Here is a 19,231-nt window from a genome sequence, read left to right on the forward strand (position 1 = left end):
GCTCCGCCCCCCACGCACGTGCGTCGGCGTCCGGGCGCGCGCCCTCAGCCGCCGCCGGACAGGCGGAAGAGGAGCCCAGCGGCGGGCGGGGCCGTCGCACAGTGGTGACGTTGTGCTACCGGCGCAGGCGGGTGACGCGGTGGGGCCGGGTTGTCTGTGTGTGGGGCTGAGGGGCCCCGGGGGCTGTGGGGGGCTCCCGGCGGGGGCGGCGGTGGGTCGGGAGGGCCTGGACATGGCGCTGAGGGGCCGCCCCGCGGGAAGATGAATAAGGGCTGGCTGGAGCTGGAGAGCGATCCGGGTGAGGAGGGGGCCGGGTGGGCCAGGGACTGGGGAGGCCGTATGGGCTTGGGATGCCCCTGCCTGACCACCCCCCGCGTCCTCTTGTCGCCCCACCCAGGCCTCTTCACCCTCCTGGTGGAAGATTTCGGTAAGCGCCTTCCCTGCCCTCCGGATGGCGGATTGAGGGGCTGTGGGGGCCCAGCTCTGTGCCCTCGCTCCAGGGCCTGGGGCTGCCCTTCCCGACCGCTTTCTCTTCCTGATCGCAGGTGTCAAAGGCGTGCAGGTGGAGGAGATCTATGACCTTCAGAGCAAATGCCAGGGGTGAGTGGCTGGGCGTCAGGGCCGCCCCTTGCGCCCAGAGGGCTGGGGAAGGGCCTGGGGAGTAGCGGGAATCACGAGGTGTAAGACCCCCATCAAGAAGCGTCTTCCTCCCTCCCCGGTGCCTGCCTTCTGATCCAGGTGATATTTCCGCCTGTCCCAGGTTTCTCTTGTGTTTCCCTTCGGGTAGTAACCCTGCCCCCAACCCTGGCCTTCAGCTGCCTTTTTTGGCCTCACAACAGGAAGCCCCTCGCAGTGGGAAGCCCCAGGTCACACGGTGCCTTTTGTGCCCACGTGTGCACTGGCTCTAATCCCCGAAGGTCACTCTTCATGGATTGGCTGCTGTGACAAGGCCCCTTCCACTCATGGCCTTGTCCTGGTGGAGCTGCGGAGTGCAGGCGCAGTGACTGGACCAACAAGTCTGCTTTTGTTCCCTGCGGAGCGAGGGGCTGCCGCCGGTGTTCCTTTACTTCCTTGGCATCACTGGGCCTCAGGCCTTGGGTCTACAAGTGATAACGAGTGTTTAATTTCCTCATCACACAGAGCTCTTCTGCTTTTACTCTGTGTCCCGGGCCGTCGCTTGCAGCTGCCCCTCTGTCCCCCAGAACCCTTGGCTTCCCGAGGAGACTGGGTAGGCTCTTGGAGCACTCCAGCCAGAACAGACGGTTGCCTCTGTCTGTGGCAGACTTCGGGGTTGTGAGGGCTCAGGGCAGCTCTGGACGCTTTGGGACAAAGCCAGGGGGCAGGTGGAATCGTGGCCAGGGCCCCCGAGTGATGACACAGTGCAGAGGAACGAAAAACAGGCTGCTGACGGCCTCCGCCCCGTGCCTCTCCAGCCCCGTGTATGGATTCATCTTCCTGTTCAAATGGATCGAAGAGCGCCGCTCCCGCCGCAAGGTGTCTACCTTGGTGGATGACACGTCTGTGATCGATGACGATATTGTGAATAACATGTTCTTTGCCCACCAGGTCTGCTGGGCTCTGTGCTGTCTGGAGTGGGAGGCTGCCGTTTTCTGTGCTTGGGAAGTGGAAGTGGGAGAAAGCAGGAGGAGGAGGTGGTGGTCACAGAAAGAACCGAGCTCTTAGTCATAAAAGGAGCATCCTCAGAGAGGGGTCATGTCTGAACCCTCTTTCCAATGCCCCATACACCTGGTGCTAATTAAATGAGCTAGTGTTGGAAGAAGGTGATGGGAACCGATGAGGGTTGTTGTCCAGATAGGACTGTCCTGATGAACATGGGCTTGTGGGAGCGTGGGGCTTGGCATGAGGGGTGCTGGGTGAGTGTGACCATTCTTGCTTTCACAGCTGATCCCCAACTCTTGTGCCACTCACGCCTTGCTGAGCGTGCTCCTTAACTGCAGCAATGTGGACCTAGGGCCCACCCTGAGTCGCATGAAGGATTTCACCAAGGGCTTCAGCCCTGAGGTAAGCCACAGTTCCTTAACCATGGCTCACAGCTGGCTGGGCAGACCCACCCCTCCCGGGCCGCTGGAGATACCACCACATGGTATTTGGCACTTCTAGGCCATTTCTTCAAGTTACAGTTCATGTCACATTTGATCCTTAGATTAGTATAGGAGGTGGTTGGTTTTAGGACCATGTATAGGGAAGGGACTCGACCTAGGTCACAGCATTACTGCCTTCCGTGATGGGACTCTCCGTCAGGATGTGCGGCCCCCCAGTGTCCCTGGTCACTATGCAGGGCCAATGCAGGCCATCTCTTTGGGGCTCCAGAGCTCCATCTGCTCCCACTAGCCCTTCAGGACAATTTGTGCTTTTTCAGATTCCTAGAATGCCTCCAGCCTGCTGCCTGGAGCCTTGCCTGTTACCCAGAGGCCCACCCGAGTTCTGACGTAGCCTTATTTTCTTCTCTAGAGCAAAGGATATGCAATTGGCAATGCCCCGGAGTTGGCCAAGGCACACAATAGCCATGCCAGGTGTGTGGAAACTGTGGTAGCGGACGGTAGGGCGAGGGTGGAAAGGAGTGTCATTTTGGGAGCCCTGACTGTGTCTTCTTCAGGCCCGAGCCACGCCACCTCCCTGAGAAACAGAATGGCCTTAGTGCAGTGCGGACCATGGAGGCGTTCCACTTTGTCAGCTATGTGCCTATCACAGGCCGGCTTTTTGAGCTGGATGGACTAAAGGTCTACCCCATTGACCATGGTAGGTACCCTGAGTTGATGGCCTGTTGGGTTTCTCTGCTTACCTCCTGGGGATCTGGGGCTCAGGGCCATCTTGTTCTTGGGACCCACTGGTAGGAGGGGGTGGGCACTGAGAACATCTAACTCTGGCCAGGATTTCAATCTGCCCCACATTGCCTGACCAGCTTGGGACTCCCTGGCTCAACTCTCTTCTCTGTCTTCCTTCCCACCCCTGGCCTGCGTAGAGTTAGAGTTTCCTACCTGCTGATTCCTTGTCTTGGTGTCCTTTAGGGCCCTGGGGAGAGGATGAGGAGTGGACAGACAAGGCCCGGCGGGTTATCATGGAGCGCATCGGCCTCGCCACTGCAGGGTAAGGGCCCCGTGTCTGCCCTGCCCTGCCCTCTGGAGCTGTGCGCCCTTTGGGAGGAACAGAGAGAAGCCAGGTGATCTGTAAATCCCAAGACCACATGATGAATTTGGCAAGGTCAGACTTAGATTTTAGGCTTCCAACTCCTTGCCCTATTTCCTGCCTGGGCTGTCTGTGGTCTGCCCCTGGATGGGTTGCAGAGGGATGGCCCAGGTGTGCTGGCTCATTTGCGCACAAGCCCCTCACACAGCTCTTTGGCAGGCACCAGCACAGGTGCCTGGTGTGAATGGCCAGCCACTGCCTGCCTATTAGGGTGGGGCCTGTACCTACAGGTGCAGGTGCGACCGCAGAGAGCCCTCCCTGTGGGGTTATCTGTCTCAAGCTGATGGCGCGGCCTAGGTGGGAGCTGCTCTCACAGCTGCGGCTGTGACTGCAGGGAGCCCTACCACGACATCCGCTTCAACCTGATGGCAGTGGTGCCCGACCGCAGGATCAAGTACGAGGCCAGGCTGCATGTGCTGAAGGTGAACCGTCAGACAGTACTGGAGGCCCTGCAGCAGGTGGGCGCCTCCCCTGCCCGGCCCAACCCTCCTGGCCTTTCCTCCCATTGTAGCACCTATCTCTGGTTTCCAGGTCATACACGCTGCTGATCTGGGCTTCAGCTAACCATTCCTTTGGTCCCTTTGTGGGGAAGCCGGGACTTCGAGTTGGGAGGGAGAATTGTGTCTAAAAGAAGGTTTTGACCTGGCTGTTATGTTTCCTGTGAGTTGAGCGTACGGGTCAGAGCCAAGGCCACTGTGCTGGCCCTCAGCCCTTCACTGTCCTCTGAGCCTTCAATTCTGTTTTCAGCTGATTAGAGTTACACAGCCAGAGCTGATCCAGACCCATAAGTCTCAAGAGTCACAGCTGCCTGAGGAGTCCAAGCCATCCAGCGGCAAGTCCCCTGTGGGGCTGGAGGCAAGCAGGGCTTCAGCGGCCCCTGATGGCACCCACACAGGTACTGGGGGTACCTCTCATGAACCTCAGAGCCACTTGGGTGGCTTGAGCTGAGGGGCGGCCTGAACAGAGCGAGCCTTTCCGTCGAGGTCCTTGGGCGGTGTAGAGGCTGCTCCGGAAGACAAGCCAGTGGCTGCAGCTCTGCCGCTCTGAGCATAGTTTAAAGCAAGCACCTGAGGTGGCTGCATTACCCAGCCCTGAGCCCTTCTCTGTCCTGTCCAACCGCTTGCTTTGCTCCAGGGCCTTTTCCTTTCTGTCCGCCTCTTTTTCTCCCTCCCTTTTTTTCCCAGTCTTGCTGTGGGACCATGACTTAGAGCTGGCGTAGCAGCTCCTTGGGGAAGGAAAGGGAGGAGCACTATGTCACAGGACCGGGAGCCTGGGCTTTTCTTGAGGATCCCAATGAGTCCTGCCTGTGCCTCTCGTCCTATTGCAGATGGTGTGGAGGACGTGGCTGGTTCATGCCCACAGGCCCTGGCCCACAGCCCTCCCGGCAAACCCAAGCTGGTGGTGAAGCCTCCAGGGAGCAGCCTCAACGGGGTCCCCCCCACCCCCGCCCCCATTGTGCAGCGGCTGCCGGCCTTTCTAGACAATCACAACTATGCCAAGTCCCCCATGCAGGTGAGCCGGGGGCACCTAGGCAGGAGTCCTCTGGAATGCTTTTGAGAGACCACACAGGCAGTCTCCCTGTGTGGTTGCTGGGTGCCCCCCTCCCGCCTGGGTTGCCACACTCCTCTGAGGCTCAGAGGCCCCCCTAATGGCAGGGACTTAGGGAGCCAGGGAGTGCTCTAGTTACAGGGCCTGCTCTTCAGTGTGGTTACACGGGTTGGGTCCTGCTGGCGAGCTAAAGGCACGTGTCAGGGGCCCTGTGGTGTAGTGGGGCAAGCAGCCTCCCAGAAACCAAGGGGGTGGGGAGTGCTCTGCGGCACCTGCCAGGGCCCAGCAGACTCATTCTGGAAAGCCATGCGGCTTTCTCCCGCTGTGAGTGCTGCGCCCAGCCAGGGCTCAGCAGTTCTGCTCCTGCCTGACCGCCCTGGTGTCTACCCCAGGAGGAGGAAGACCTGGCAGCAGGTGTGGGCCGCAGCCGAGTTCCAGTCCGCCCACCCCATCAGTACTCAGATGACGAGGATGACTATGAGGATGATGAGGAGGACGAGGTGCAGAACACCAACTCTGCCATCAGGTCAGGCCCAGTTCTGTAAGAGCAGCAGGCTCTGGGTATCTTGGTCCTGCCCGAGTGTTCCATCCCGTGTCCTAGAATGCCTGTCAGCAGATAACACTGAGCAGCTGGAGGGCATAGGACCCGGGGAGGCTGGCCCCTCATCCTCAGGAAGTGTTTGGTGGGCTTAGAGGAAGGCTGCACACCTAAGCACACCTCACCTAACCTGCGTCTCCGAGGTTATCCTGTTGGAGGTGGTCTTGCAGCTGGCCCTCAGAAGGACTGGGTGGGACAGGGATGGAAGAGGTGTTGGGGGTAGCGAGGCAGCTTTGCTGGAAGACACAGCGTTGGCAGAAGGCCAGAAGTGAGGCCACTGGAACAGAGGAGATGTCTCTTGAGGATACCAGGCATGGGATGGCTAGGTCAGGCTGCTTGGATCAAGTGCCAGGAGCTTCAGGGCCACCCGGAGGCCAGGATGGGTTCACGCCGTTCTAGGCATTGCTGGTGTGGTTACCTGACCTCTTTTGGCTCGCCTCTTCTTGGGCCCCACAGATACAAGCGGAAAGGGCCAGGGAAGCCTGGGCCACTGAGTGGTTCTGCGGACGGGCAGCTGTCAGTGCTGCAGCCCAACACTATCAACGTCTTGGCCGAGAAGCTTAAAGAGTCCCAGAAAGACCTCTCGGTTCCTCTGTCCATCAAGACCAGCAGTGGGGCTGGGAGTCCAGCTGTAGCGGTGCCTGCGCACTCTCAGCCCTCCCCGACCCCCAGCAACGAGAGCACGGACACAGCCTCCGAGATCGGGAGTGCTTTCAACTCGCCCCTGCGCTCCCCCATCCGCTCGGCCAACCCAACGCGGCCCTCCAGCCCTGTCACCTCCCATATCTCCAAGGTGCTTTTTGGAGAGGATGACAGCCTGCTGCGGGTGGACTGCATACGCTACAACCGCGCTGTCCGGGATCTGGGCCCTGTCATCAGCACAGGCCTGCTGCACCTGGCTGATGACGGGGTGCTGAGTCCCCTGGCGCTGACAGGTGGGCCTTACTTTGGCTCACTGCCCCTTCGGTGCACCCAGGAGGGAGGGGCCCAATGGCCGCAGAGTGTGCTGCACTCAGATGGGTCTTCTTGTGCCTTCTCTTCCTAGAGAGTGGGAAGGGTTCCTCGCCCTCTGTCAGACCAAGTCAAGGAAGCCAGGGCTCCAGCAGCCCAGAGGAGAAGGAGGTGGTAGAAACCACAGACAGCAGAGAGAAGACTGGGCTGGCTAGGCCCGGTGAGCCCTTGAGTGGGGAGAAGTACTCACCCAAGGTGAGTCCCTGTCGCTTCCCCTTCCAGTCCTGGCAGAGGGAAGGGCTTGGGCAACTGCTCTCTGGGTGCTTGCTTGGAAGGCTGGTGGCTGGAACCAGGTGCCAAGCAGCCTTGCCAGGGTAGGTGGTGGTAGGGGCCTTAGTAGGCGCCATGGACTCTAGCTGTTCACCATGCCTCTGGCCGCCTCTTGGGAGTGGGGAGCTGCTCCTGGCCACACCCTCAGAGGGGCAATGCTGGGCTTTGGCAGGAGCTGCTGGCACTGCTCAAGTGTGTGGAGGCTGAGATTGCCAACTATGAGGCCTGCCTCAAGGAAGAGGTAGAGAAGAGGAAGAAGTTCAAGGTAGGGAATCTGCAGTGCCCTGGTCCTGTGCCCCATGCCGAGATCAGCTGGTGGCACCCTCACCTTTTCCCCTCTCTCCAGATTGATGACCAGAGAAGGACCCACAACTACGACGAGTTCATCTGCACCTTCATCTCCATGCTGGCTCAGGAAGGTGAGAGACTCATTGTTCATTTTATTTTTTTTTTTAAGATTTATTTATTTACCTGAAAGGTAGAGTTATGCAGAGGCAGAGAATGATCTTCTATCCGCTGGTTCACACCCCAGATGGCCGCAACAGCTGGAGCTGGGTTGATCCGGAGACAGGAGCTGCTGGGTCTCCCACACAGGTGCAGGGCCCCAAGGACCTGGGCCATCCTGTATTGCTTTTCCAGGCCACAGCAGAGAGCTGGATTGGAAGTGCAGCAGCCGGGACTCAAACCAGCGCCCACATGGGATGCCGGCACTGCAGGCAGTGGCTTTACCTGCTACGCCACAGCGCCAGCCCCAACTGCTCATTTAGATTGGCAGACTCTGCTGAGGGCCATGTCCCTCAGGTCCCCCTCCTTCAGGTCTGCCCTCAGCAGACTGGGACACAGGGAGGCCTGTGACATACTCGACTCCCAGCCTGAGGCTGTGTCTGGTGGAGCACATTACTGCTGGGTAACCAGCCATCTGCTCAAGGGTCTTTGCCCCTGCAGGCATGCTGGCCAACCTGGTGGAGCAGAACATCTCGGTGCGGCGGCGCCAAGGGGTCAGCATTGGCCGGCTCCACAAGCAGCGGAAGCCTGACCGCCGGAAACGCTCTCGCCCGTACAAGGCCAAGCGCCAGTGAGGACTGCTGGCCGTGACTACAGCCCGCTCTTGCCGTGCGGCCCTCCCCGGGGCCCCTCCCTGCCCACTCCCCCTCGTCCCAGTATTACCAAATAGTTCCAGTCCAAGAGCTCGAGCCCTGGGAACGGGAGCCAGGCCATATCACGCCCTGGGGCCTGGCAGAGGCAGGCCAGCCCTGTCGTGCTCAGGAAGCAGCAGCTGGAGATGGGGCCCAGCAGGGTGCTGCGCTCCCTCCACAGCCGGCTGTGGAGCAGTAGGACCCAGCCCTTCTGCCTGGACAGCAGAATATATATTTTACTTATGGAAGACGTCTATTTTTCTGGGCTCCAACTCATCTTGCCACCATGTTGACAGAGCTGGCTTTCTGACTCTTGCTTTCTCTCCCAGCAGCCGTCGTCCTGGTGGGCCCAGGCCCTTGCATCACATCAGGGTCATAACTGCAGAGCCTGGGAAGGCACCGAGCCCTTTGTTCAGGCCGCAGCCGCCAGCTTGTCCCTGTCGTGAGGAAACCAGGCTCACCATCCCTTCCTCTTGGGAGAGCCAAAGTTGGACCTGGCTGCTGGGCTGGCTTGGGAGGTGGGATGAGCACAGGTGGGATGAGCAGCTGCTGGGATGCCATGGCCCGAGCAGTCTGGTGGTCTAACGTGTCCTAGCTCTAGTCTAGCTGGGCTTGTCGAGACTGTCCTCCAAAGCAAGGCTCTGGGGCTCTTTGCCTTCAGTGTTGTGGGCCTGGCTGTGGGCCTGCCTGGGGCTCAGGAGCCTCTGCCCAGCCCCTCAGTATTACCATGTCCCCCTCCTCTTAGAGATGGCAGAGCCAGGGCTGCTTACAGGAAGCGGACGCCACTTGGCTCTCCCTGCTACGCCAGCTTCCACAGCCTCTGCAAGGCACTCAGGGTGGGGGGCAGCAGGATCAAGACATCCAGTTTGGAGTTCCTGTGTTCCCAGAGGGTCTGATGCCAAGTGGCAGTGGGGTTAGCCCTGGCTGCAGCTCAGGCCCCAACCTGGCCCCATGGCCTCTGCCAGATGGCTTTCTGAAGGTCATTCAAGCAGGCCCTTTATCTGTACATAGTGACTGGGGGACCAGCAGGTATGACCACTGCCTCTGTCTGGGCTGAGCATGGCCTGACCCCTTGGCCCCTATAAATACTGGATCAATGAATGAATAAACTCCTGAGAAATTAACCTTCCCGTGGTTGCTGCGGCTGGGCGGGAGTGAGGGGGTCTACCAGGACCTCTTGGGCCAAGGGGCCCTGTGAACAGAGGTGAGAAGTGTGGGTTCCTGGGGCATCCCGCCTTCCGGACCAGAGATCCTTGAGACCTTAGGCCTGGGAATCAGGACCCAAGCCGAAAAGGAGTTTGAGGTGGGTGTAGACAGGGTGTACTTTGTGGGGACACATCTGGTGGCTTCACACCTTGGAGAGGTGCTTGCTGCCTGGCGTTCCCTGGAGGGGCACCGGGACCTGGGATGGTGCACGCCTCTTTCCTTGTTGCACTGGGACGGGCACAGCAGGCCCGGGCTACTGTCTCTGCTTTCCAGCCCCTGGCTGCGTTCTCTGCTGAGGCCGCCACCACCTCTCCCCGCTACCCCGGCAGCGAGTCTCACAGAGGGGCCCTGCGCACACAGCTGAGGCACAACTGGACTTCGGAAAACCCAACTTTAATGGCTCCAGCCCTCCTGTCTGGGCCTAGTAGTCCAGGGCACAGATGAGGGCCACGCCACGCTTTATCCAGTGCCGCTGGGGCCGGTCAGTGGGGATCTCCACGGCAATGACATAGTTGGTGGAGTGGCCTGTGGTTGAGAGTGTTCCTGGAACAGGTAAGAAGGGGAGAGGGTCATGCCGGGCCCTCTCTACCCGAGGAAGCAGAGGGCAGGGATGGGGGTGGCGAGTTTGGCAGACAGTTGGGAACAGGGACGTGTTTCTGGCCCAAGCAGCAGCCTGCACGGCAAGTGGGTCAAGGCCAAGGCTCAGATCTGCCTGGGGTTATTGTAGAAGGAATGGAAGATGGGAAAGGGGGCCCTGCTCTGGGCCTCAGTTATGCCTTTGCCCCAAGGTAGAGCTGCTGAGGGAGGCACACAGGTGGTACACGCAGCCCTCGGCATTAGCTAACCTGCTTGCTGCTGGTCTGGCTCTGTTCTGTCCCAAACCTCTGCCAGCCTTCCTGTTCAGCTAACCTGCATTAGTCTGGCTTCCTGAGGCCCCACTTGGGAGTGCAGGCTGTCTGCCCTAGGCCCCTTACCAGCACGTGTCAGTGTTTTGTAGATGGGACACAGGTAGAAGTCCTGGCCCTGGGCCTTGCGGTTGGGTGTAGGCACAAGCCAGATAACAGCCATCTCTGTGTACAGCTCCTTGGGCCTGGACTCGGCCAGCTGGAAGGCCACTGGGTCCCAGCGGGCACCTTCCAGGAACAGTCCGTGGATGTAGCATCCCACTTCAGGCCTTTCCTTGAGCTCTGATGGTAACTGGGGCATTACCTATGGAGGACACGTGGACATGCACACATACACTGACACCCAGAATCTTCTTCCAAGAGCTGTTACCTGCCCACCTGCCCTTTACCCAGCACTGTAGCTGGTGGTCTGTGTCTGCCCTGCCCCTGGGGATTTCCCTAGGGGCATGGTCAGAGTTCCCTGACTACCAGCCAGCTGTGGCCTCTGTATCTCTCCTGCCTGGGCTGTCCTCCAGCCTGTCACCTGACCTGGCCCTGGTTGTGCCCAGACCTTGAATGAGAAGGAGATGGTATCGATGGAGATGATGGACTTGCGGGCAAAGTTCTGCAGAGTGCCTGTCAGGAAAGCCTGGGGGAAGAAGAAGCCACTGATCCAGAAGACAGCTGGGATGCCACCCTGGATCCAGGCCTGCAGGAAGTCCAGGCGCCGCAGCAGGTCCATGACCCAAGAGGACAGCGGCTTGAGCGATGGGTAGGCCTTAGCATTCCAGAGCTCAGGTACGGTGTTGTTGTACAGGCTGGCAGCCATCAGCTCCAGCTGTGAGGACATCACCACCAGCCCCTTGAGCGCCTTGAGCAGGTCCCGCAGTGTTTGTATGATCACCTGCAGCAGCCTGTTGTACCTAGAGACAGTGGCAAGGAAGCAGGCAGACAGCTGGGTTGTATGGCAGTCAGGGCCAGAGGTGGAAAAAATGGTGGCACATTATAGAGGCTGAGAGCACAGAGCTGGGCCAAGCAGCCTGGGTACAAATGCCACTCCGGCCTTTGCCAGTTGTTGACTTTAGGTCACATAACCCTTTTGGGGCCTCTGTTTATTCATCTACAAAATGGAAACAATACAAATGAAGTTGAGTTAGGATGGATGGATGTGTAGCATTTGCCACGGCAGCTGGCTCTTCCCTCCAGCCCAGTGGCCGCTGGCTGGGGTATGGCCATGGGATTACCTGATGACCTCTTGCACTAGCACCGTGTTCATTGACTCTTCATACAGCACTGGGTACTTGGCCGTCACCTGCTGCATGTTGACAGGTTCAGGCACTCGGAGAAGAATACCCTGGGCTGTGTTCTGTACTATCTGCAGAGGCAAAGGTCACTGGGGGTCAGGACAGGCCCTTCCCCCCCAACCCCTGCAGGATTTCACCTGGGGAGAGGCAGGATGGTCCTGCCCAGCCCTCAGCTCCTCCTCCTGTCACCACCCACCTCATCCCGGCCCTGGCCGCCCACAGAGGACGACTTGGGTTGCAGCTGGATGATGGTGCCAAGCAGGGCGAATGTCTCATTCTGGGCGAAAGTGATGTTGGCGTTATCGTGCAGGCCAAAGATCTCAGGCATGTCATTGAGCGGGAGGCTCTTGATGTAGGACAGGTAGCCCTAGGAGGCAGGAGGGGCAGAACTGAAGCCCCTGCCTTGCTCTAGAGTCACCCTCCTATTGAGCACATCCCACCTGCCACAGTTCCCACTGTCACCTCTGGCTGTAGCCCTTGTGCATTTCCCTGTGGTTCTTGGGACTCTGGCCTCTGAGGCCCTGTGTTGTGGCCCTTGCTTCCCTCCCAGCCCCCTTGTCACTGCCATCCAGCTCCCTGCTCTCCCTGTGTGGTCCGGGTTGGGCTACCACCTTGGAGGAGCTACTCCAGCCAGCACTGAGAGATACACTTGGCCCGTGCTCCAGGACACAGGGCCTGACCAGCCTCTCTCACTTGCGAGAGCCTCTGGAGGGCAAGGGCAACGTGTCCTGCCAGCCTGCCCACAGCCCTGCGGGCGGGCTCACGTTGAGGTCGTAGGTTGGCTGGATCTGGTGGTAGATGCCTGAGGCACTGTAGCTGTGCTCAGGGGAGAGCACCACAGGGCTGTAGAAGTCCTCCAGGATGTTCATGACGCAGCGGCGGTCCCAGTCGTCCGTGACGCGGCCCCCATAGTTGATCTCCCCTGCTGTGTACTTGAGGACCTGCAGGGTGGGCAGGTTAGGCTCCCTCAGCGCCCAGGCCCCGGCCCCCAGTCTGCCCCCAGCCCACCTTGTAGGGGATGTCATCGTATTCGTCCAGGAACATCTTGAGCTGGCTGATGCAGATGCGCAGGTCTCCATCCGTGAACTCATAGGGGATGTTGAAGCCCAGGGGCCCGAACTTCCGGCGCTCCAGCATGTTCCCGTGGAACAGGCACAGAGACAGCAGCAGGGACTTGAACTCGGTCACCTGTGGGTGTAGGGGAGCCAGGAAGGTGAGGGGTGAGGACAGGGGACAGGTAGCGCAATCAGGCACCAAGCGTGCTTCACCTTGTGACAGGAGTTGAAGTCGTCGCTGAGGCTGCTATAGGATTTCATCAGGTTGGCCTTGACCCCACGTGGCGGCTCGATGGTCATCTTGGAGCTGTTCTGCAGGATGGACACTGGGAACCTGCTGCTGGGCAGGCTGGTGAGCCACAGGCGGAAATCCCGGTGCACCTGGCAGCCGCAGCTCCCCGTGAGCATCAGCCCCCAGGTCTGGGGTCCATCCCAGCACCAGCCTCCCTCCTCCCTTGGACCCCTAGGCCTAGCCTCGGCGGGCCAGGCAAGGCCACGTGGATGACTGGGTAAACAGATGGACGCTGTGCTTGCTGGGGGGCCTGGGAAAATCCTATCACCACCTGCGCCAGTAACTGGGGTCTGGGCAGTGCGTGGCACATACATCAGTGTCTGCCCGGACTGGGCTGAGGCCCTTCTGGAATGACCACACTTGGCCTTCTGTGGAGCCCCTTCAGCAAAGGAGCCCTGGTGGGCCTGCGACAGGCAGGGGGTGCACCTTGTCGGGGTTGATGTGCTCGATGAGGCGCTCCAGGGTCGGCATCCAGCTCGGTGCCAGGTGGCAGTTCTGGAAGAAGACCCACTTGCCCCTCTCTATGGAACTGCGCATCATGGTTTCCGCCTGAGGGCCCTGGGGGACAGCAGCACTGAGCACCTTGGGACTGGCTGCCCTCTGCTCCCTCCCTCCCTTGCCTGCTCCTTACCTGGCCCTGGCCCAGGGAGATGGCAGACAGCTTCTTGGAGAACTTCATCTCTTCGGCAAACTTGTAGAGGTCAGCAGCAGGGTCAGTGCCGGGCGACAGCACAAAGATGAGGGGTGTGGTAGAGTTGGAGTCTTTGAATACTGCCGACAGGTTGGCAGTCTGCAAGGACAGGGAGGGACATGGAGACCACCTGGGGCCTAGGGGGGGATGGGGACAAGGGCAAGGCAGGAGCAGAGGGGGAGTGGGGCTTCCTGGTAGAGCCTGGAAGCTCCCAGGGGCCTTTGGGGAGCACGCAGGAGACCAGCCTGGTGAGGGCTGCATGGTCATCTACCTGGGTGCAGCCAGGCCCCCAGGCCCAGGGTGGGGATTAGCTCAGAGTGCAGCACTTGCCTGGGGCTCGATGAAGCGTGGCTCCAGGTTGGTGGCTACAAAGTCCTGCATGGCATTGGTGACCTTGTCCCTACGCAGACAGCGGAGGACCAGCAGCTTCTGGAACTGGTCCAGGTTCCGGTCCCAGATGCCAGGCAAGGGCTCCCTGCAGCAGTGCCCACAGCTCCCTGAGAACTGGCCTGTGGGACGCTACTGGCCCCAGGGGTTCTGCCAGCTGGACAGCAAGGTGGGGGTCTAGGGTACAGGCTAGGGGCCCGGAGGAGCTGCCTGGGGTCTCATCCCCTCAACACGCCCATCCTGTCAATCTCTGGGACCCAGCTCACCGGTGGGGCTCAAGGCTATCGAAGAGGACCCGGAATTCTGAGAGGTGCCTCACAAAGTCGGAGGAGAAGGAAGAGAAGGCAGGCAGGTTCGAGAGCGCCAGGATGTCTCGCCAGGCCCGGTCTGACAGCCAGTCCGGCGCGGGGTTCTGAGTCGTCATCTGGGTAGAGCCCCCGGACAGGAGATAGTGCCACTCGTGCTGGCAGGGGACAGAGGGAGGCTGGGAACCAGGCCCTGTGGCCAGCTCCTTCCTACTCCGGGCACCCCACCCAGAAGTGAGCTCCTGACTCCCCTCACACAGAAATCAGTGGCTGTTGGGGGTGGCAATGAAACAGGTGTGGGTTAGGACCCCCACCCTGCCTCTCCCTGGGCATGAGCCCTTATAGCAGAGGACTGGACCTCTCCCAGCCTCAGTCTCCTCGTGTGCAAAGCAGGAAGGCGAACAGCTCCCCGCAGCTTCCCAGCACTGGCCACAGATGGCAACTGCAGCCGGGGAGTCTCTCTCGCTGTCTTGGCAGGGCGCGTCTTCATGGCAGCCTGAGCTCCCAGCCAGACAGGTGAGGGAGGCTCAGGATGGGCTGTCCCTTGGGGTGGGCTCTGTGCTCAACAGCACACCTGCGGCTCCAGCAAAACCAGGCCTCTGGCTGTTCGAAACCAAGGAACTGGTTGCCACGGGCCTCTGCCCCCCACCCATCTTCTCAGCCCCACCCCCGCACCTGGTCGATCTTGCCCTCGTTCATCATGATGCGGACACAAAGCAGGAAGGCGAACATCAGCTTGTGCTTCTCAAAGAGGCTGCGGCAGACGTTGCTGTAGAGGTTGTAGGTCAGGTAGCGGTTGATGTTGGCGATGCGCTTCTTCAGGTTGTCTGCAGGGCCACGGGAGTGGAAGGAGGACCCCTGGGGCCCGACCCAGCTGGTCTCCCCAGCAGCCATGGGAGCAGCCTGGGCGTCCCCTGGGGCAGTTGGTGCCCCCCATAAAGGGCCCCAAGGAGGGCACTGAGCACTGAGTGGGCTTTATTAGGAACCGTAAGCCTGGCACGAGAGGACATGCCAGTGACATGGGTGCACCCCGCCATGGAAATGTGGGTGGGGTCCGGCTACCTGCCCTCTCTGAGTTGGAAATGCCGGACAGGAAGATGTTGAGGAACCACTCGAGGGAGTACTGGTACATGGGGTCCACGTTGGCCAGGTCGGACACACAGAAGAAGAGGATCTGGGTTCGGACGGCCACGGGTATGTACTCCATGCGTGTGAGGTCGATGTTCTTCTCCGTCTGCTCCGCAATCCTGACCTTGGCCTGGTGGTGCGGGGCGCGGGGGTCAGGCTCAGGTAGGCTGGCCGAGAGCAGAAGGCAGAGGTGGGCGGCCCTAGGCCTGGGACAGGTGGCCGACCTGGATCTCGGCAGCCTTCGTCTTGGAAGCCTCCAGCACTTTGATGAGCTCCACGTCGTCCACGGGGTTGCCTTTGGAGGAGCTCAGCCGGTACAGGATCTGGTCCTCAATGTCCTTCAGCTCCTGCCGCATCTTGGCGTTACTGACAATCAGCTGGTTCTTGGCCTCCTCCAGGTCAGGTCGCTCCTCAGCCACTACCTGCCCCAGCAGCTGATCCTCCAGGCCACTGCCAGGAATAGGGGACACTGTGTTCCCAATACCCGGAAGACCGGCCTTGATTCTACCCACCTAGTGACCTGGGCTCATGGGGCTCCAAGAGCCAGCACCCCTGCCTGCCTCAGGCCACAAGGCTAGTGTGGGGCTTCTCTGAGACCATGGATGGCAGCCTGGAACCCCTCAGGGAACATGTGATCCTCCAGGAAGCTCCTCCCCCCAAGCAAGAGTGGCTATGAGTGACCAGTAGGGAGGGGCCTCATGGGCATTTAGACTCCAGGTGTGTGGAGAGGCTCACAGCAACATCAGAGGCCTGGGGCAGGCATTTGGCATGGCAGTTACGTCAGCACTTAGGAGAACCATGTTCCACAGTGGAGGGCCTGGAGTTGAGTCGCCTCTGTGCTTCCAATCCAGCTAATGTGCACCTTGGGAGGCAGCAGATGATGGCTCAAGTACTAGAGTCCCTGCCACCCACATGGAAAACCCCAGTGGAGTTCCTGGCTGCTGGTTTTGGCCTGGCCCAGCCCTGTTTCTGTGAGCATCTGGGGCTTGAACCACCAAGGGAAAGATCTCTGTCTCTCTGCCTTTCAAATAAAATAAGTAACAGTTACATTTTAAAGAAGAAATGGGGGCCTTGGTATAGAGTGGGCCTGTGGGGCGTGAGCTCTTTCTGGGTGACTTGGGCTCATGACAGCCGGGTAGAGAGCAGGGCTTATATGCTGGGAGCTACAGTGTGCCTGGCTCAGGGCTCAGGGCCAGCTCTGGAGGTGAGCACACCAGGGCCCTTCACCGGGCTAAGCTGGAACAGATGGGTGCCTGGAAGAGGTGGGGCTGGTGCTGGCCAGGGTGGTGGAGGGACCCTGACCAGCAATCAGGTTAAGTTGGGGTGGGGGTTCTTAAGCAGGAATGGTGGCAGGTGAGGCTGGTAGACAGGTGGGATGCCAGAGTGCCCGGGAGGAAGCTGGTGTGACATCTGTGGTGGGGGCGTGGTGGGGGCGGGGGGGGGGGGTGGGCCGAGATGGAACCAGTGAGTCCCAGCCTGGGGGCTGGCGGCAGCAGAGCTCAGGCTTGGGGTCCCCACGGCGGGAGCTGACCTGGGTGACAGGGTGAAGTTGATGATGGTGAGTTTGGTGGAGATCTCAGGTGTGTAGTGTGGGTTGGGCAGCTTGGTGGTGATGTACATCCTGAAGTCCTCATGGTAGGGGATCACCATGTCTCCCAGCTTCAGCACTGTGTTCCCCTGCTGCTTGTAGGTCTGCAGGGGGTGGGACAGGCAGGCACTTCACCTCTCTGCACCAGGCCTGCAGGTTCACCTGCCCCGCCCCCGGCCCACCAGCCCACCTGTTTGAGCAGCACAGGCTCCAGGGCCGGGTCCAGCTCCTCGCCCACATTTTCCAGCAGACATGGCTTGCCAAAGCGGATGGCATTCTCCATGCTACGCAGGAAGTCGCGGTCACTCATCTTGAACACGTCCAGCCCGCTGTCCTTCTCCTGCAGAGGAAGGGGCCGGGGTGGGGGTGCTGCAGGGGCCAAGAGGCAGCCCAGGGCTCCACTGCCTCCGCCTGCACCTGTAAGCCTGCTGCCGGCAGATGGGCTCACCATGTTCTTTATCCATTTGTTGGCCTGGCCCTGAGGGTCAATGAAGTGGGTCCAACGCTGGGAAAACTGGTTGATGACCCCGTTCTCCACTGACAGTATGTCGTTGGGGAGGCCAGCGATCTATAGGAGGACAGGCACTGGACTGGGTCACCTGGGCCATCAGCTACTGCCAGCCTCGAACTTCAGCTGTAGTTTTCCCTCTCCGTATGGCACCCTCTTGGAGGTGGGGGGCAGGTGATCACACAGGTAGCCCCAGGACCCTCTACCTCACTCCTGCCCCTGGGCCGGCTCCTGACACCCTCCTTCACTGGGCCTTGCTGTCCTGGTGCCTACTGAGTCCTCGCTCAGAGACCATCTTCCCAGAGCCCACGCCCCATGGGCCTCCCGCCCTTGTGCACACTCAGCCCTATCCTGCAGTCTCCTTGTTCTCTCCCTTTACCAACTCTCCCTGCCCTGCCCTTCAGTGTCCAGTTCAGATGTGACCTTTTTTTTTTTTAAGATTTATTTATTTGAAAATCAAGGTTACAGAGAGGGAAGGAGGGGTGGGAGAGAGAGCGAAAGAAATCTTCCATCTGCTGGCTCACTCCTCACATGGCCGCAATGGCCAGGGCTGAGCCAGGCTGAAGCCAGGAGCTTCATCTGGGTCTTCCGTGTGGGTTTGAGGGGCCCAAACACTTGGGCCATTTTCCACTGCTTTTCCCAGGTCATTAGCAGGGAGCCGAATCGGAAACGGAGCAGCCAGGACATGAAACAGCGCCCATGTGGTTGCTGGTGTTGCGGGTGGTGGCTTAGCCTGCTGCATCACAACACTGGCCCTCAGATGTGACTTTGTTTTCATGTTTATTTATTTTAATGTTATTTGGAACACAGAGTCTCTTTCTCTCTCACTCAAACACACACACAGCACGTGAGAGATCTGTCCACTGGTTTACTCCCCAAATGCCTACAAGAGCCAGGGCTGGCCAAGCCGGAGCCTGGAACTCCCACATGAGTGTCAGGAGCCAGAGCACTTGAACTATCAGAGGTGAGATTCCAACCAGCCCTTCCAATATGGGATGTGCGAGTCCCAAGCAGTGGCCCAACTTCTGTACCACAACATTGGCCCCAGTCATGACTTCCTCTAGGAAACCTTTGTTAACACTCATACTGGACGCTGCTCCCCCACTGTACCCCCACCCCCTTAAAAGTACCCCTTGGGCTGACACAGGTAAAGCCACCACCTGCAACACTGGCATCCCATATGGGTGCTGATTCGAGTCCCAGCTGCTCCACTTCTGATCCAGCTCCCTGCTAATGGCCTGGAAAAGCAGCAGAAGATGGTCCAAGTCCTTGGGGCCCTGCTACCCATGTAGGAGACCTGGATGAAGCTCCTGGCTCCTGGGTTCAACCTGGCTCAGCCCTGATCATTGTGGCCATTTGGGGAGTGAACCAGTGGGTGGAAGATTCTCTCATTCATTCTCTCTCTCTCTCTCTCTCTCTCCCTTTCCCTTTCCCTCTCTCCCTCCCTACCTCCTCTGACTTTCAAATAAATAAATCTCTAAAAATCAAATAAAGAAAGAAAAGTAGCCCTTTCACTAGCATCTGTGCCACTTGCAGCCCATCTTTTCCCTCCTTCTCTTCCCCACCATCCCCTTGCTGGGCCTGGGAGCCCTCAGGGGATATGTCTCTGAGCTCAGCCCCAGGAGGGAGGGTGGAAGGGAGGTAGGAGGCTCCTGGCCCAGCCTGGTCACTCCTGCCTCCGGGGTGGGCACCTGCCACGAGCGGATCTTCACTGGGTTCCCCAGCGTCCCGATCAGCGTGGGCTCTGTGGTGTGTGGAACCTGGTGGATCGTGAGCTGCTTGACCCACTGGTCGTAGAGCACTGTGCGGTACTGACCCTGGGGAAGACGCCAAACTCAGAACCACCCCACCTCCAGACACACCCCAGGGCTTGGTGGTCACACAGAGGTCAGAGCCGGGATGTGGAGCATGCTGCCTGCATGGGAGTCCCACTTTGGGGGATCCCATCTGTGAAACAGGGGCAACGCCATCACCAGCCACCACAAGGAGAGCTGTGAGGATCAAATCGGATACACGGCACAATGCTGAGCCCTCGTGTTACTCCGCCAGGCGGGCTTGCTGCCACGTCCCCAGGGCCCCGCATGGGTCATGTTGAGCCACCCTCTTCTCCCAC

General features: G+C 59.7%; 2 protein-coding genes across 4 annotated transcripts in view; one reads left to right on the plus strand and one right to left on the minus strand.

Annotated features, from left to right (window-relative positions):
- Window positions 1-31: 31 nt before the first annotated feature.
- On the plus strand, window positions 32-8,894 carry BAP1 (BRCA1 associated deubiquitinase 1). Of its 3 annotated transcripts, none has more exons than XM_089306145.1 (17): window positions 32-139; window positions 398-427; window positions 546-600; window positions 1,434-1,566; window positions 1,903-2,022; window positions 2,473-2,534; window positions 2,618-2,760; window positions 3,030-3,108; window positions 3,542-3,665; window positions 3,955-4,102; window positions 4,535-4,719; window positions 5,148-5,281; window positions 5,810-6,288; window positions 6,399-6,559; window positions 6,807-6,899; window positions 6,981-7,053; window positions 7,580-8,894. In XM_089306145.1, exons 4-17 carry the CDS (start codon window positions 1,549-1,551, stop codon window positions 7,711-7,713), a joined length of 1,953 nt encoding a protein of 650 aa, XP_089162271.1. In that variant the 5' UTR covers window positions 32-139; window positions 398-427; window positions 546-600; window positions 1,434-1,548; the 3' UTR covers window positions 7,714-8,894. The 3 variants fall into 3 exon arrangements, with proteins under 3 accessions (XP_089162271.1, XP_008258984.1, XP_069906849.1); XM_008260762.5 differs by having other exon boundaries at window positions 99-298; XM_070050748.2 differs by lacking the exon at window positions 1,434-1,566 and having other exon boundaries at window positions 130-298.
- DNAH1 (dynein axonemal heavy chain 1) overlaps window positions 8,461-19,231 on the minus strand; it is a 79,339-nt gene continuing 68,568 nt past the window's right edge. Inside the window, exons 61-79 of the mRNA XM_051852349.3 lie at window positions 18,810-18,935; window positions 17,059-17,178; window positions 16,801-16,950; window positions 16,554-16,714; window positions 15,247-15,472; window positions 14,957-15,152; window positions 14,570-14,721; window positions 13,856-14,052; window positions 13,533-13,677; window positions 13,143-13,301; window positions 12,938-13,069; window positions 12,433-12,600; window positions 12,173-12,352; window positions 11,929-12,105; window positions 11,361-11,531; window positions 11,105-11,235; window positions 10,432-10,783; window positions 9,951-10,185; window positions 8,461-9,519 (exon numbers count right to left, since the gene is read on the minus strand). Coding sequence (XP_051708309.3) covers window positions 9,398-9,519; window positions 9,951-10,185; window positions 10,432-10,783; window positions 11,105-11,235; window positions 11,361-11,531; window positions 11,929-12,105; window positions 12,173-12,352; window positions 12,433-12,600; window positions 12,938-13,069; window positions 13,143-13,301; window positions 13,533-13,677; window positions 13,856-14,052; window positions 14,570-14,721; window positions 14,957-15,152; window positions 15,247-15,472; window positions 16,554-16,714; window positions 16,801-16,950; window positions 17,059-17,178; window positions 18,810-18,935 — 3,300 coding nt within the window. The 3' untranslated portion in view covers window positions 8,461-9,397. The remainder of the gene's footprint in view (window positions 9,520-9,950; window positions 10,186-10,431; window positions 10,784-11,104; window positions 11,236-11,360; window positions 11,532-11,928; window positions 12,106-12,172; window positions 12,353-12,432; window positions 12,601-12,937; window positions 13,070-13,142; window positions 13,302-13,532; window positions 13,678-13,855; window positions 14,053-14,569; window positions 14,722-14,956; window positions 15,153-15,246; window positions 15,473-16,553; window positions 16,715-16,800; window positions 16,951-17,058; window positions 17,179-18,809; window positions 18,936-19,231) is intronic.

The sequence above is a fragment of the Oryctolagus cuniculus genome, chromosome 10, assembly GCF_051225735.1.
Source record: "Oryctolagus cuniculus isolate XC-2025 breed Fujian yellow rabbit chromosome 10, ASM5122573v1, whole genome shotgun sequence".
Taxonomy (NCBI): domain Eukaryota; kingdom Metazoa; phylum Chordata; class Mammalia; order Lagomorpha; family Leporidae; genus Oryctolagus; species Oryctolagus cuniculus.

Excerpts from the sequence above, each read along its gene's own strand:
- BAP1 (XM_008260762.5), top strand. The coding sequence starts at position 262 with ATGAATAAGGGCTGGCTGGAGCTGGAGAGCGATCCGG. Across the intron at positions 601-1,433 it reads CTTCAGAGCAAATGCCAGGG|CCCCGTGTATGGATTCATCT; the intron begins GTGAGTGGCTGG and ends GTGCCTCTCCAG. Across the intron at positions 6,900-6,980 it reads AGAAGAGGAAGAAGTTCAAG|ATTGATGACCAGAGAAGGAC; the intron begins GTAGGGAATCTG and ends CCCTCTCTCCAG.